Source organism: Anopheles coustani, chromosome 3 (genome assembly GCF_943734705.1).
Source record: "Anopheles coustani chromosome 3, idAnoCousDA_361_x.2, whole genome shotgun sequence".
NCBI lineage: Eukaryota > Metazoa > Arthropoda > Insecta > Diptera > Culicidae > Anopheles > Anopheles coustani.
The window spans coordinates 86812358-86828188 of record NC_071288.1 but is presented as its reverse complement, the minus strand read 5'-3'; the positions used below and the strand labels follow the sequence as shown (position 1 = coordinate 86828188).

Here is a 15831-nt window from a genome sequence, read left to right as displayed (position 1 = left end):
AGCCTGCTTAGATCGACTGCCTTGATGCTTGGATACAACGGCTATACTTTTTTTCTATCTCGGTGCATCTCCGCCGGAAATGGCCTGAGAACAAAACCTTTAGTACGATACTAACGGGAAACTGTTTTGCATAAAGTTCTACCGTTGATGGAAGAAGCTTAAAGTACACAATCTTTTGCCATCGAAACAAAATATTTCAAACGGTTAAAAGACAGTTTTGCAGTTACTACATGAAAGGCAGCTGGAATCGAGGTTTACCTTTTTGTATTTACAAATTTATTGGGCAAATCCTTTAACAAGGGCCTTATGAAAAAGCGGCATTAGGAAAGTATTATTTTTAATAAACTTTTAGATATGTTTAATTCTTTATGTAGCAAATACGACACATTTCATAGCAATAAACATGTTTGGTAAGTTTTCAAGATTGCACTTGGTGAGTTGAACACTTTCTAATGTTGTCCCTTATGAATCTTTTGGCAAGATTCATTCATACAAATTTTTGCACCTAAGAAAAAAACAGGGTGTCTCTTCCCATGTTTTGGGTTTCACCTTTCTGTTCTTTTTGCTTTTGGATTCATCAATCTCTTATTAAACGATTCATGAGGCTCGAAAACGAAGCAAAGAGTCATTCAAATTCATGAATCTGAATCGGAATTACATAACTTCAAGTTTTCCGCATAAAACATCAATCTATTTCATAACCTGTATTACATTTTTACATAGATATTAAAGAATTGTAAGCGATTCTGTTAAAGAAAATTGATTCATTGAAAATTTGTGATGTAGTTTAATAAATTTTATTATCCGCTTTATTATACTTATACTTATTTGCGTTATTCTGATACTTATTCTATTTTGGTTTTGTTTGACATTCTTTAAATTTTGCCTAAACCCTTAGTAGAAAGTATACTAGGTTAAATTCTACGTTTAAACAAATTTGTTGCTTTCCTTCAACTCATTGATGTCTTAAATGGCGTCTTGTCCACATTCATGCACCGTCCTTTGGCAAGTTTAACCTAATTTTCTAATAAAAGAGTCTCCTTGCAACATTTACCTTTTACTGTTCTGACTCCTTTTTTGTTTTTAATTTCAACTTTAAAAGCACTCTCCATCCTCTCGAGCAACAGCTTTGCTGGTTCAGCAACAAAAACCGGCAAACCACATGGTCTGCAAAGCATGTTTTTGTTCCAACAGTTGCCCCGACCCACCCGCCCGGGGAAACCGCGTCCTTCCTCGGCACCACGACATGCGCCGCGGCAAAAGGCAACGCCAAGCCCAAATAATGGAATCCACCTCGCAAGCCGACCCGGGGAACAAAACGAGAAATAATCTAGTTTGTGTTACATAAGTAAACATAAACATACCACCACCCCCACCGCACGGTTCACCCCGACGGGGAAGGAAAACACGTCCTTTGCCGTGTCCTTTTCGGTCCAGAACGGAGCTGGTGGGAAAAGTCTTTCCCCCTTCGGATTGGATGTGTCCCTTCCATGGGGCAGGTGGGAAGCAGATACGCATGCGAAAAAGTGCACTCTTCCCCCCACCCCCACTACTTACCCCACTGGGGGGTGGTTCAGCATTGAAGGCCGAAGACTGAAAGCTTTTCCATTCATCAGGTGCTCACCGATTGACCGACCGAGGGTCGTTGAACGGAACCGACTCCTGCGGGGGGGAGGGGTTGGAGAATGTTGTGAAACTCAATAAATAAAATTAAATTTCACCGAAACACGGGTGCGCCCGGCCTTGTACGAGGTTGTTTGGGACCTAATTTCGACGGAGAAATGTGACCGGTGCCTCATTTCCATGCCATGGATATGCATTTCATCGGAACTGTTTACTGTTTTATTAGGTAAAAAATAAATCTCGAAAGTGATACATCTAATGTCAACGACGAAGTTTCAATGGTCTTTTCTACCTTTAAATACATAACAGGATGCTGTACCTCGAGATTAAATCTATCATATGTTTTAGCATTTATCTAATTGCACAAGATATTGTGCTCATATTAGACCTCGTTTGACGAGTCTTTTCAAACTTAAGTTATTTGGTATATTCTGTATCTTCATGCTTTGACTTTATTTTTAATCCCGTTTAAATTACCGCTTCGATAGGCGGCACAGCAAACAAAGTATGCTATAAGTACAATCACATTCAGTTTTCCTTCACGATACATGTTTTTTATGCTTTAACAAATAAATTCCCCACTTTTACGATTCTACGAAGCGTATATTTCAATATTTGTTTGTTTTAATGTAAGTATGTATAAATTAAGAAAAAGCATTTAAGATTGTGCGATAGAAAATCTAAAATTACTGTTAGTCTAAACATAAACTTATTATATTGAATTACCTGCAATACCACTGCACTTAAATTGAACCAAATTCTACACTATATACATTTTATTCAATGCTCAATTTAGTTGCTTTCATCGTAGCTGATGCTTGAATTATTAGTTTAGGTAATTTCACGTATTCGAAAAAGGACAAGGCCGAGCTTCTCACGGTTTGTATCAGGAAGCTACAAGCTCTAAGTTTCATTTCATACAGCCTAGATCAACGGTCTTCTCTTTAAGGATTTATCGTACCGTAGGTTCATTTTCCGACAAATTTTCTTTGAGAAATACATTTTACCCGACTTAAGATGAAAATGTTTATGTTTGTTTGTTGGAAACTCCGATGCTTGTTTTGTAAGAAATGAGGAAAATATGTTTTTAGCTACACCAACTTTTCCTCGCAGATCAATTCTTTCCAGCAAATCTCCAACGACATCCAACGACTCCAACGATCTCCAATCTTCAAGGAACTTCAAGCAAGGATGCTTTTGAACCGCCCCACCCAGCGCCCGTGAAAATAACCTGAAGCGATTGCCTAATGCAAACAAATGCTGCAAGCAAATTATTCCCAACTTTACCACGACGGTGGAAGGTCGAGGGCGGAAATTTCCCGGAAAAAATATGGACCCCCTGGCGTAACGTTACTTTAAATTTTATTTTACACGTTGCCGCGCTTGAAAAAGATAGAAACGTCGATGATAGAAAAGCAAAACGGAGGGGTTGTATAAAAAATCCTCCTCCCGCAGACAACGGCAAGAAAAGGTCCTTTTCCCGAGGAACAAAGCGAGAAAAAATGGTTCGCCATTAGTGGCGTTTGTTTTTTCTAGTACCTTCCGCGCGACCCATTCCAACGCCGGCAACTTATTCCTTCTGTAGATTCCTAGTCTTTTTTGGGTTTTGTTTTTCACTACTACCTCTGTGCCAGTGTATAAATTACGAAGAAAAAGCATCGTCGATAATCAAGGCGATGATGGTGATTTTTTCGACATTCGTTGGGTCATTTTTCGCCGCCATCCCTATAACTAGAAAACCGGAACTAGGGTATTGCTTTTTTGTCACTACCGGAGATGGGCCGAAGTAAAGCGAAGCAAAGTGAATTAGATACTGGTCCAATGGGAATGTGCCAGCCGAGAATGGAACACGATTTTATTTATTCATTCACAGCATTCTTTCCGTCCACTGAGCATTGCGGGTTCCCTTTCCCACGCAGTATTACTAATTTTAGTTCTTCAAACAAGGCGCTTGTAATGAACGAGAAACGTTTTTCAACTAAATTTCTGAGCATTTCAGCAGGATGATTCATTACAATCCGTGTGAAAAAGACCAGTTCTACTAAAAAATAAAATACATTAAGCATATTACAAAGCACCATTCCGTTGTTGTTTTAACAATTTGAATTATTAGGTCTCTTCTTCAAAAAGCCTGCAGCTGCCACATTCAAACTATGTTTCCATATAATTCCTATAGATGGCGCTGAGTACAAACATTTGAAAAAAGCGAGTACTTTGATTTTTTTTATAATTTCGACTGATAAAATATTCTTGTAAAAGCCTTGATAAACACCAACAATGCATGCGCTTTGAATGTTTCATCAAGAACAGAAAAAAAAAGTTTGATCAGCGTCTAAACTGGTTCAATTTTGTTGGGGTCGAAAAACAAACGTTTCCATAGAATATATTAATTCAAATCCTCGAAATCGAATATATTAACAGGTTCTTCTAAAATGAGCTTACTTATTTGTTCATATTCACTTCCTAAAAGCGATTTCGGATTTGCTCATAACAATACAGAATTTAACATAAACGCATAATTCGATTTTAATTCAGATTCATGTTTCATAACGCAACAAATTATGATAGATTTTTTGTGACTCGTACATAGCATAAAACAAAAAAGTTCATTAGTTGGGATAAATCTCTCAGCACCGGTGAAAGAAATCAACCGTGTCAATACAAATGATAGATTGCGCTGTATGCGGTCAAAATTGAGCTCAAATAAATACGGTCAGTAGCAAAAGGCAACATAATCTCGAATCTAAGGGATCTAAGTCAAGCATATCATAAATTATGGGCATTAACCTAGCTACAACCATTCGTCATATACTTCTCTACACTTTGCACCTAACGTTCACATTGTGCGACATTGCGTTAGCATTGCTACCATCATGTTCGGATGATAGTTACAAATTGTCAAAACTAATTTACTCTCAGTCTCAACTTACACTACCAACCACCTTTATCAAGTGTTGGATTGAGAAGTCTTTTTCGGCAAGAATCCTAAAATTGTCTTGCGATATCAGCTCATCGTGAGTAAGTTTCCTTCTTGCTATCACAAGCCAATACGGTTATTCCTTGTTACCGGCCGCTGGTGGACCTTTATCGTATGTTCGTCCAGATGCGAGATCGTAAAGAACCGTGCATCACACTGCTTGCATTTGATCGTCTTGTATCGATCGTTGCTTTCGTTCACTTCTTCGGCTTCGGTTTTGGTGAGGCGGTTTTTGATAATGTCCACATTCGAGTGGCTACCCATTGAGGTAACGAACGTCGGCCCCAGTGGTTGATGGGTGGACCGATGTTGGTTCTGCAGGAAAGGTGTCACCAATGGAGGGACAGTATTATTATTCATACTACCGGCTAGCCGGGAGAGCTGTGGTAATGCTTTAGCTTTAGGAGAGCCGGACGAACCACCGTCACTGAACGAATCAAGCTCAATCCGCCCGTAGGTTCGTGCTTGTAAGAAACGATCAACAACCGGGTCCTCCTCAGGGGATGAGCTTTGCGAGTGAGATTTGAAATTTGTCCCGTTCGTTTCATCAACCCCTACCGCCGCTTCGCTCGTATCCACCCCGTCCAGTTCTCCGTCGTATGTGAGCACCAATTGGTAGCTTTTGCGGATGGTGAAAACACCCCGGCGGATAAACTCGAACGCCGAAATGGCGCCCTGCTCGCGAAGGAACATTATATGATGCAGCGAGCGGATCGATTCCGCCAGCTTGTACAGCAGACATTCGGTAAGATGCTGGGAGTAAGTCTCGGTAAACATGAATCGCTTCCGGCAGGCAAAGCATTTCTTCTCCTTGTAGTCCTCGGGCAGCGTGAATGTAATGCCGTGCCCATCCAGACCATTCAAATCCATCACGTCGTCCTCGACGAACGCCTTCTCTCGATACCCGAACAACCCGCTCGGTTCATCCAACTCGCCTAGCAGAATATCTAGATCTTCCTCCACGTTATTGTTCGGAGGCTTCGAGTTTGCCACGAACCGGTGCATTACGGCCACCTTTTTTGTCTGCTTCACTGCGTTTCTGTTGTTTGCAGTGGCTGCAAAATTCACCGATCGATACGAGCCACCGTCGCCGGTCGGGATGATTTCATCCCTTTGTGTTGCATTTTCATCGCTACCGTCGTCCTCGTTCAACAGTTTCTTCTTTATCATCGAACGATTGTCCGACAAATACTTGGCAGCCAATAGTCCGGTCATGTTGTCGATCGTCTGCCGACGGAAGGTGAACGCATGTTTAAGGTACGAGATGCACAAGACGCAAATCTTCTTCGGCAGCCCGTCAGTCTCTGTGATCTGGCAAGCGAAACGAAAACGATGCGAAAATAGTTATTCCACAAGCAACAAAGAAATCAACCGCAACTCACCTCGATGCCCGTTACTTCTGAAATTAGCGTATGAATCGGTTGCTTCCACCGGGCGAACTCGCGGTAATGCTCGTGGCAGTAGGCAGGAATGCGAGCAAAAATACTGTGCGATCCAGGACCCGAGCAAACGCGACACAGCGAATCGATGTTTTCAATCTCAATCTCGCCCACAGCGGCATTTGCATTCTGGCCAAACACTGGCTCCATATTATCACAGCCAAGGTATAGTACGGTAAATAGTGGACACTGTCTCTGCAAAAAAACAAAGACACAGTTATAAAACAGTCGATGTAGCTGCCAACATACTTCCGAAGCAAAAACGGATCTTAAAAGAGGACCAACTAACCAGAGAAAAGATGAACAGCTGTTTTCTAGATCTGTACTTGCTAGTTCTACACTAAATAAAGCACAGTACAGAGCGAACAATTGAGTCAAAAGTAAAACAAAAACATTAGAATACTGTTCCAGATACACAAATCTGCAAAGAAAAAGTTTATTGTAGGACTGCTTGCAAACAATTTCGAACGAACAACAAACCTGAAACTTTCGACAGAAATCAAGATCAATGGAAAAGAGGTCGCAGCATACCATGTAACGAGTCAAAAACCGTGGATCATGTTTCATCGATAGAGCGCCAATTGAGACATTCGGAATATGTTCTGGAGCGGCCAGCACTTGAGAAAGACCATCACACTTAATTTTATCAATCATGGCGACCAAAAGGATCCATATCCAGCGATTTCACACAGAAGAACAGTTTCTATCCGCGTTCTTTTTAAACCAATTGTCACAACAATGGTGGAGTAGAAAATAGCTTTGACTCGACCTCTCTTGTTACTGACCTTGGTCAGAAATAGTGAAACTGTCAAACAATATTTGACAGCATGGCCAAGGATGTTAAAGCATACCAGGTAGTGCCACTTCTGCCAATTTTTAATTTTATTCTAAGTACAGGTGAACGCCGATTATCCGAGGGTGTCGGGACCGATAGGTTCCCGGATAATAGAATTCCACGGATAATCGAACATATATTAAAATACGTGGTAAAAGAGTAAATTTGGCCCCGGGCTAGATTCTCCTCTTCCTACTGGTTCATATTAAGCGCCTGAAGCTATGCAAAGCGCGACGCATGCATTCTTTTCGAATATTTGATCGCTAACGGTTCGCTTAAAAGAACATAACGGTTTAAACTAATCACGCATTGGAGGTTGAATGCGGGTTAATATACTTTTACATGTTAAGTTACTTTGTAAATTATACCACACATGATGGACGGCATGAAACAATGAGTTTAGCAGAAGAAATTATTTGGAAACGGCGGCACGTCCGCTGCGAGCGCAGCGAGCGGACTGCGATAGGTCAACCGAAAAAGGGAATTTGGTAAAAGAGTAAATGAGGCCCCGGCTTTAAACTGAATGTATGCAATTGTTGATACATTAATTCGTTAAATTCATCCTACGAGTATTTGAATCGTAGAGTGTACCGTTAATTTCGGCTACGCAATCAAACTTCGGGTGCGGTATGAGGGGGGCCCACGGGCCCCCCTTATTTCTCAAAACTATAACAAACTCTCTTTTTCAGTAGACCTAGCGCAGTCCGCTCGCTGTGCTCGCTGCGGGCGCGCCGCCGTTTCCAAATCATTTCTTCGGCTAAACTCATTGTTTATGCTGTCCATCATGTGTGGTATAGTTTAGTTACTAGTAACTTACAGTAACTTAACATGTAAAAGTATATTAACCCGCATTCAACCTCCACTGCGTGATTAGTTTAAACCGTTATGTTCTTTTAAGCGAACCGTTAGCGATCAAATATTCGAAAAGAATGCATGCGTCGCGCTTTGCATAGCTTCAGGCGCTTAATGTGAACCAGTAGGAAGAGGAGAATCTAGCCCGGGGCCTCATTTACTCTTAGGTTATAAATCTAAATGTGTTTGGACAAATGCAATAATGAATGCTGAAAAATTCTACTCAATTATTCTTCCTCTACCCATCCAAACGTAAGCTAACAAGACGATCACTATCGAACGGGAAGAAAAATTGAATTGTAACCGGAAGGCTTACTGGAAGGGCAAACAAAATATGGATTTATTTATTATTTATTTATTTATTTATTTATTTATTTATTTATTTATTTATTTATTTATTTATTTATTTATTTATTTATTTATTTATTTATTTATTTATTTATTTATTTATTTATTTATTTATTTATTTATTTAGGTAAAAGAGTAAATGAGGCCCCGGGCTAGATTCTCCTCTTCCTACTGGTTCACATTAAGCGCCTGAAGCTATGCAAAGCGCGACGCATGCATACTTTTGAAATATTTGATCGCTAACGGATCGCTTAAAAGAACATAACGGTTCAAACTAATCACCCAGTGGAGGTTGAATGCGGGTTAATATACTTTTACATGTTAAGTTACTGTAAGTTACTAGTAACTAAACTATACCACACATGATGGACAGCATGAAACAATGAGTTTAGCCGAAGAAATGATTTGGAAACGGCGGCGCGCCCGCAGCGAGCGCAGCGAGCGGACTGCGCTAGGTCTACTGAAAAACAGAGTTTGTTATAGTTTTGAGAAATAAGGGGGGCCCGTGGGCCCCCCTCATACCGCACCCCCTAGGTTGATTGCGTAGCCGAAATTAACGGTACACACTACGATTCAAATACTCGTAGGTTGAATTTAACGAATTAATGTATCACCAATTGCATACATTCAGTTTAAACGTCCACAAGAGGTGTAGCCACGATCGAAAACATGGCGGCCGGGGCCTCATTTACTCTTTTACCTTTATTTATTTATTTATTTATTTATTTATTTATTTATTTATTTATTTATTTATTTATTTATTTATTTATTTATTTATTTATTTATTTATTTATTTATTTATTTATTTATTTATTTATTTATTTATTTATTTATTTATTTATTTATTTATTTATTTATTTATTTATTTATTTATTTGTTTATTATACTAACCTACCCTGCATATTAGCAATAGGGAGAGGAAGATAGTGGGAACATTGATGCGTTATTCACATCCCCGTGGGAAAATCCTCACGCATTACGTTAGTCGTTTGGGTAAGATTGTTGAATGTAGACAGCACCACCACCTGGTTGGGTGATGTAATGGAAAAGTTGTCCCGGCACCGCATCGTCGTCAATCATTCTCTGCTACCCAATTTTACCCGGGACTCCTTCAATATAAAGTCATGAAAACTAATAACATTCTTGTTTTTCTTTTTCTTTGTTGAACGCAGAACACAAGAATGAATCCCAGAGTTTAAGAAAAGTGTTCAATAATAAAAAATTATTTAAAAATGATAGTAGGCAAATTCATAAAATAAACACGGATGATCTTCTTTTCTACATTTTGCAGTCTTCTGAGAATGTTATCGATGGCGTGGCTTGTCTCGGGTTTTAGCTGTTCCCGGGCTTGAAGTTTGTCTTTTCAGGTGAAAGGTTTGAGATAAAAATTAAAAAAAATCGCATCACCCGTCAACGAAAAAAAGTGCTCGAGTAAATGTCGGCTTGTCGGCGAACGTCCGCTACCCGTGTGTAAGCGATCGATGATATGTGGTTTTTGTGATAACGAAACACAAAAAACAAAGAAAGTTTCTTCGCTGCACCCAGCATTTTTTATTTTCAATCAAAGCTATCTTATCACCCAACAGGAAATGCTAAAAAAAGTTGAAGAATTAAGAAATTCATTGGAACTTCGCAATACGAAGTTCGTCCGTATACGTGTATGATAACACACGCGAGTTCGTTCCACATTTATTATAATCCTGCTTAATGATGATGGCTTAAGAAAAAGAAGAAAAATAATCTTTACGATTCATGAAAGATTTCTTGAGGCCATTGCAACAGAGTGATAAGCTTCCGAGAATCCACGTCCCCTCGAGCACGCGTGACGAGAAACCTTGGCATATGAAATATGAAGCAATTCGCAGCTCAAAGATTCATATGAACAACGTCCAGGAATGCACGCCGTAAGGTGACCATGGTCTTAGGTCAGGTGAACAAGTACACTAGCACAAAGTAGCAGAATCGCCACGATGGGAACAACCAGCGTACTCAGCGGAATAGTTAAAATATATCAGAAAAGCAAACTCAGTGGAATGAATATATTTTATCAATAGTATATGATTTCTCTAAGGTTACATGCTAAAGAACGTTAGCTTATCAGAGTTTTAAACTTTTGGTAAAGTTGAATGTTGTTGTCGAAGCAAAATAGGTAAAACTGAAGCTTCAAATCGAGTTTGAAGTTTAAAAGGATCTCTATCGTTTCATTGAAAATTGGTTTCATAAGCTTTTTTGGGTAGCTTTACATTTGCCGCGATTTTTTCTCATTGGAATAGGGTACCAGTTCCAATAGTGTCGCAGTTAGTCATGTAACTAACAATATTTATTAGTGTTTAGAACACAATAATTTACATATTTATACCAATTATGATCGAAACACGGCTTTTCTTCTGAAAAACATCTATTTTCATCATAAACCATGAAAAATACATGAAAAAAGCGCATTTTTCTTAGGGTAACGGTACCAATAGTGGTGCACCTAGTAATGTAACTGACAATCTGATGTAATTTATAAGTGTTCGGAACACAATATTTCACATATTTCTACCAATTATAATCTAAACACAACTTTTCTTCTGGAAAACATGTATTTTCACCGTAAACCATTAAAAATACACGAAAAAAGGTATATTTCTTCGGAGTTGGGTTGTCCCTATAATGGTGGTATGGTTCTTATAGTTGTGGTATCGTGTTCCTATACTGGTGGTAGTACTTGGAAATGACTGAATATATGTTGACTGTGACTTATTTTTGAAGCATATTTCAAACAGAATGGCCAAAATACTCATAGGCCAATGCATTGTCTTGGTCATAGACCAATGCATTGGCCTCATAGAAATCTCATAAACCAATGCATTTTGCAGTGATTTATAGCCTTAAGGAAATCATAGCATACCTGATAAATTCTTAAGAAATCCAGCATAGTAGTACAACCTGTTCGGAACATATTAATTTTGGAGCCTTAATTTATTACCGAATGAGAAGGTTTATCTCTTAAACACTCCGCAGAAGATCAAAGAACATTTCATAGAAGAACAAATATCTCCATTGTATTTATTTCGTCTTAGAGCTAGAATTATATTCCACTACATCCACTATTGGTAATAACACCACTATAGGAGCATCTACCCTAGTTGGCAATTAAAATTGGACGAACTATGGCCTACAAGAAGTGAAATAATTCTGCGCAAAGAAAAAGTACGGAAAAACCATTGAATAAGACAGTCTTGAGATTGATCTTGACCAGAGTAGATGGCGATTAGATAGAAACGAAGAAAACGGGGGCGGCGATGTTCTTCTGGGCCGCAAGAAGCTCCTCCTCCGTAACTTCTTCGTGCTCCCAGAGCAGAAAGCTCGTTCCGCCGCTCCAGGATCTCGTGGTTCGCCGTTTGTACCGTTCTGTTACGTAACCGCCGGATGCGCTGCTGGATGTTGTGCAGCCCCCTAGTCCACTCCTATCTCGCCGTAGGTGCCATCGCGGAAAACCTATGTGTGAGTGCAGGACGCTGTCTCCGAGCTCGGCTACGCGCGAGCGGTCTCCTCCGCTGCTGACGTGGAGTTCCGGTGCTGTTAAAAAACGCTTAAACTAAATTAAGTATAAGGATTTCGCGACCTTTTGCTAAAAACTCTACTGAAGAAGGGTTACTATTTATCTACACGGTGTTGCGACATTTGTGTGACTTGTTGAACCCATTGGACCGGAATAATCAAGTTGCTCAAGTTGACTGTTGGAAATGTTCAAAAACCATGAGGCATCTCGGAGGTGTTTGTCGTTCTGGCCAAAATTTCGTTATGACTTTGTGTGGTTTCATGATTTCAAAAAAGCTCATTGCTCATATTTGAAAGGAATCATCGATATATTTGGTCTAGTAGAAACAGTTTTAATAAAATATTTTAATTCATCGTTTTATGTATCACTTGGATTAACCTACACTTATGTTGTAGTAGGTAAATTATTTCAAATTGCCTTGTTAAATAAAGGAATTGCATTATCTATATTGTAAACGTTTGTACGTCTGTTAGAAATTCCAAAAATATCGTTCATTTGCTAAGGGTTGTTAAATACATTTGGATTCTACTTCTTTCGCATCAAACGTGGGTGTGGTCGACTATTACTGATTGCGCTGTCAACGACAAATCGTAGAAGTTAGCTGGCGCTGATACTTTAAATCAGAAACCCTTCGTTTAACCAGATTGTTAAAGCTAGTGAAGAGAAAGTTTTAGTAGCACGATAGCAGGCATTAAGAGAAAAGGAATTTTATTGAACAAAATTTTTGATTTGATTGAAATTTGTTGGTTCATACTAATAAATTCAACTACTATAAAAATCGTTCCGTTTTGTTACGTTACTAACAACACGTACAGAGGAGCGTTTGTCCTCGATTGAGATCCGAGGATTTACTCCAGTACTCAGTGGACAACTTCTAACAGACTAAACTGCACGACCTATCAAACATATTTGTTTTTTTTTTTGCTATGCACACATTCTTTCATTCATAAAGTCAGCAAATTTTTTGAAGTTCTAAAATTGTCTCATTTTCATTCTCGATGGATGCTCTTTCAATATGAAAAGCTATGGCTTGTTATATGTTCCATTCAAAGTTAATATTTGCTAAGGATAGATTTAATCGTTCGAGTGTAATTTTGAACATTCTCTCGAATTCTCCAAAACTACAATGACATTTGATTCTATTTCCGCATACTCATTCATAAATCGTATACAATCCAGTGGCATTTTTAATTGTACGAACGTTAAAATGTTAACAATTTACATGTTTAACTATAAAAGAGTTGGCAATAAAATTTCGTTGGTTTGTGACGAGAACTGATTGAGTCATAATGTGCTATGTAAAACATAGAACTCTTCTATCTTCGATGTTTGATGATGTAACCATTGGATTCACCGCTTGCAAACACTTTTCGAGGTATTAAGTGACAAAGAGAAATGCTGCGTGAAAGTATTTTCAGAAAAAATGGGAAAGTAATTTATGTTTCACTACCAGCTACCAGGCGCCTCCATTTTGGAGCTCCACAAACGATACTGGGCGCTTCCACCGAGTACAATGATTGGTCTGTCAACAATGTGGCGGCCAACGTACCGTGTGTTATTGCATTGGTATCGGTAAGAAAAATAAATGTTTTGTTGCAGAGGCTAACTAGAGCTAACAGGTAGTTAAAGTGTACGGAGTGCTGACCCCATGGGCAGTATTACAGGCGTTGCCGGGAAAGCGGGTGATTTTGTCTCTAACGCACTTTATTTTGATATAACTTACCAACTGTTGTCTCCAAAGCATCTGGTATTGAAATAGCTCATCGACTGACTAACTGATTTGAGTTTGCCTCTAACTCACCTGACTTTGTCTCTAACCCATCTGGGTTGTCTCAAGCCGAAAATAGGGAATAAACAAACAAAAATTGTGTTTATGCTACATTGTAAAACTCCAAGAATAAAAAACATTATTATTTTTGTATGCTTCAAGCTATTCTGATGTATGTTTAAACTATTTTGCGCATACTTTTCGTGCATGCATACTTATGTCAACTAAGAAAGCATTGTGGTGTATAACCCGGTTTTGCTGCCATGATAGAATGCAACAGTGGTCACATTTGATTGAACAGTGGCTACATTTGACATTTTGAGAAGCTGGAAATCACGGGCGTCCTGCTGGATGACATCATCAAGGGTGGTGCGACGCCGAACGTGAAGGAGCATCTCGTGCAGTTGCGCGTCAAATCGCTGCGCGACACGGAAGACCTGCTGGCGCACGTCGGGATCGCCGAGGCGAAGCAGTTCATCGAGGATAACCCACACCCGCGGCTGTGGAGACTGCTGGCGGAGGCATCGCTGAAGAAGCTGGACCTCGAGACGGCCGAAGCGGCGTTCGTGCGATGCAGCAACTATCCGGGCATTCAGCTGATCAAGCGCCTCAGGACAATCCAGCTGGAAGCGCTGCAGCGGGCCGAGATCGGCGCGTTCTTCGGCGAGTTCGATGAGGCGGAAAAGCTGTACATGGACGTGGATCGACGGGATTGCGCGGTTCGGTTGCGCCAGACGCTGTGCGATTGGTTTCGCACGGTGCAGCTGTATCGGCTCGGGCCGGGCACGTCCGACCAGCAGATGGAGAACGCGTGGCGCGAGATCGGCCACCACTACATGAACATGCGCGCCTGGGACAGCGCCAAGGAGTACTACGAGAAGGCGCACCACATCGAGGGCCTGATGGACGCGCTGTACGGTTTGGAGCAGTACGACGAGCTGGTCGGCTGCATGCACAAGCTCCCCGAGAAGAGCCCGCAGCTGGCGAAGCTGGGCCAGATGCTGGCCACGGTGGGGATGTGCGAGCAGGCGGTCGCCGCCTCCCTCAAGCTGGGCGACGTCAAGTCGGCCGTCTCCAGCTGCATCGGCCTGCGGCAGTGGGGACTGGCGGTGGAGCTGGCGCAAAAGTACAAGATGCCCCAGATCAACACGCTGCTGAGCAAGCACGCGGCCCAGCTGCTGCAGGAGGGCAAGCTGCCGGAAGCGATCGAGCTGCAGCGCAAGGCGGGCCGCTACCTGGACTCCGCCCGGCTGCTGCTGAAGATGGCCGAGGCGGAGGTGGAGAAGAAGTCCGACTACGTGCGCATCAAGCAGCTGTACGTGCTGTCGGGGCTGCTCGCGGAGGAGTACATCGAAAAGCAGATGGCGCTGCAGGCGGGCGGCCCAAGCCGAGCGGCGGTCCTGGCCCAGCTCAATCCGGACGATGCGGTGCTGATCGAGCAGATATGGCACCACGCGGAGGCGTACCACTATATGCTGCTGGCACAGCGACAACTGCGCTCCGGGTTGCTGCATAGCGCCGTCATTAGCGCGCTCCGGCTGCGCGAGTACGAGGACGTGCTGGACGTGGAGGTGCTGTTCGCCCTGGCCTGCTGTGCCGATCGCTCGTTCGGCACCTGCTCGAAGGCGTTCATCAAGCTGGAGGCGATCGAGACGATCTCCGAGGGTCGTCGGCTGCAGTACGAGGAGCTGGCCATCAGCATCTTCTCGCGCTACGACCCGAAGGACAACAAGGTGAAGCACGTCAGCTGTTACACCTGCGAGACGCCGGTGGCCGACTGCAGCACGCTCTGTCCCAGCTGCGGCAATCGCTTTCCGCCGTGCATCGCGTCCGGACAGCCGCTGACCAATCCGACCGGCGCCTGGCAGTGTTCCGGTTGCTACCACGTCGCGCACCCGCTGGAAATGACGTCACGCAAGACGTGCCCCCTCTGCCATCGGTTGATCGCGCCGGCGAAGGGAGCGGTAGAGATTTAATGTTTTATTGCACACAAACACACACATACACTCACTTATTACGTACCTGCGTTCAAGTTTAGCGAACACTCCGTTTATCATGATCTTTTCTTAAGGTTAGTACACATTTTTCAAATCTATTGTTTCTCAACAGGTGAAACAGTTAACTGATAGCTGCAGTAACTGCGATGTTCCCATTGTATTATTTTCATTTATCATATTACTTTTAACATCAACTTCTTCACATTTCCGGAAAGCTACATCAGAAAAAACTTTCAAAAATATGAATATTAAGTATGACAGTTTTCAAATTATTATGAATATGAAAAGACGATGTTTTAGATATTGTTGGGAAACAAATCATCGGGTAGTATGAAACGTTGACTACGCTTTCAATTGCAATAAATGTAATACACAAAAATAAACTCGGAAGGACTCCGTGGAAAAATGGTTCAAATGATTGGTAACTAATTACTGGATGATTGAT

General features: G+C 41.5%; 2 protein-coding genes across 3 annotated transcripts; one reads left to right on the top strand and one right to left on the bottom strand.

Moving 5' to 3' along the window:
- Nucleotides 1-4268: 4268 nt before the first annotated feature.
- On the bottom strand, nucleotides 4269-6621 carry LOC131272293 (uncharacterized). Of its 2 annotated transcripts, none has more exons than XM_058273971.1 (3): nucleotides 6520-6621; nucleotides 5983-6234; nucleotides 4269-5911 (listed from the first exon to the last, which is right to left on the bottom strand). In XM_058273971.1, the coding sequence occupies exons 1-3, from the start codon at nucleotides 6604-6606 to the stop codon at nucleotides 4661-4663; spliced, it is 1590 nt and encodes a 529-aa protein (XP_058129954.1). In that variant the 5' UTR covers nucleotides 6607-6621; the 3' UTR covers nucleotides 4269-4660. The 2 variants fall into 2 exon arrangements, with proteins under 2 accessions (XP_058129954.1, XP_058129955.1); XM_058273972.1 differs by lacking the exon at nucleotides 6520-6621 and adding an exon at nucleotides 6329-6466.
- Nucleotides 6622-6866: 245 nt separating this feature from the next.
- Nucleotides 6867-15365, top strand: LOC131268689 (WD repeat-containing protein 35-like). The gene is made up of 2 exons (XM_058270946.1): nucleotides 6867-6893; nucleotides 13716-15365. The coding sequence occupies exons 1-2, from the start codon at nucleotides 6867-6869 to the stop codon at nucleotides 15363-15365; spliced, it is 1677 nt and encodes a 558-aa protein (XP_058126929.1).
- Nucleotides 15366-15831: the final 466 nt, after the last annotated feature.

Excerpts from the sequence above, each read along its gene's own strand:
- LOC131272293 (XM_058273971.1), bottom strand. The coding sequence starts at position 6,606 with ATGAAACATGATCCACGGTTTTTGACTCGTTACATGGTATGCTGCGAC. Across the intron at positions 6,235-6,519 it reads ATTTCTGTCGAAAGTTTCAG|AGACAGTGTCCACTATTTAC; the intron begins GTTTGTTGTTCG and ends GTTTTTTTGCAG. Across the intron at positions 5,912-5,982 it reads CAGAAGTAACGGGCATCGAG|ATCACAGAGACTGACGGGCT; the intron begins GTGAGTTGCGGT and ends TTCGCTTGCCAG.
- LOC131268689 (XM_058270946.1), top strand. The coding sequence starts at position 6,867 with ATGGCCAAGGATGTTAAAGCATACCAG. Across the intron at positions 6,894-13,715 it reads AGGATGTTAAAGCATACCAG|CTGGAAATCACGGGCGTCCT; the intron begins GTAGTGCCACTT and ends CATTTTGAGAAG.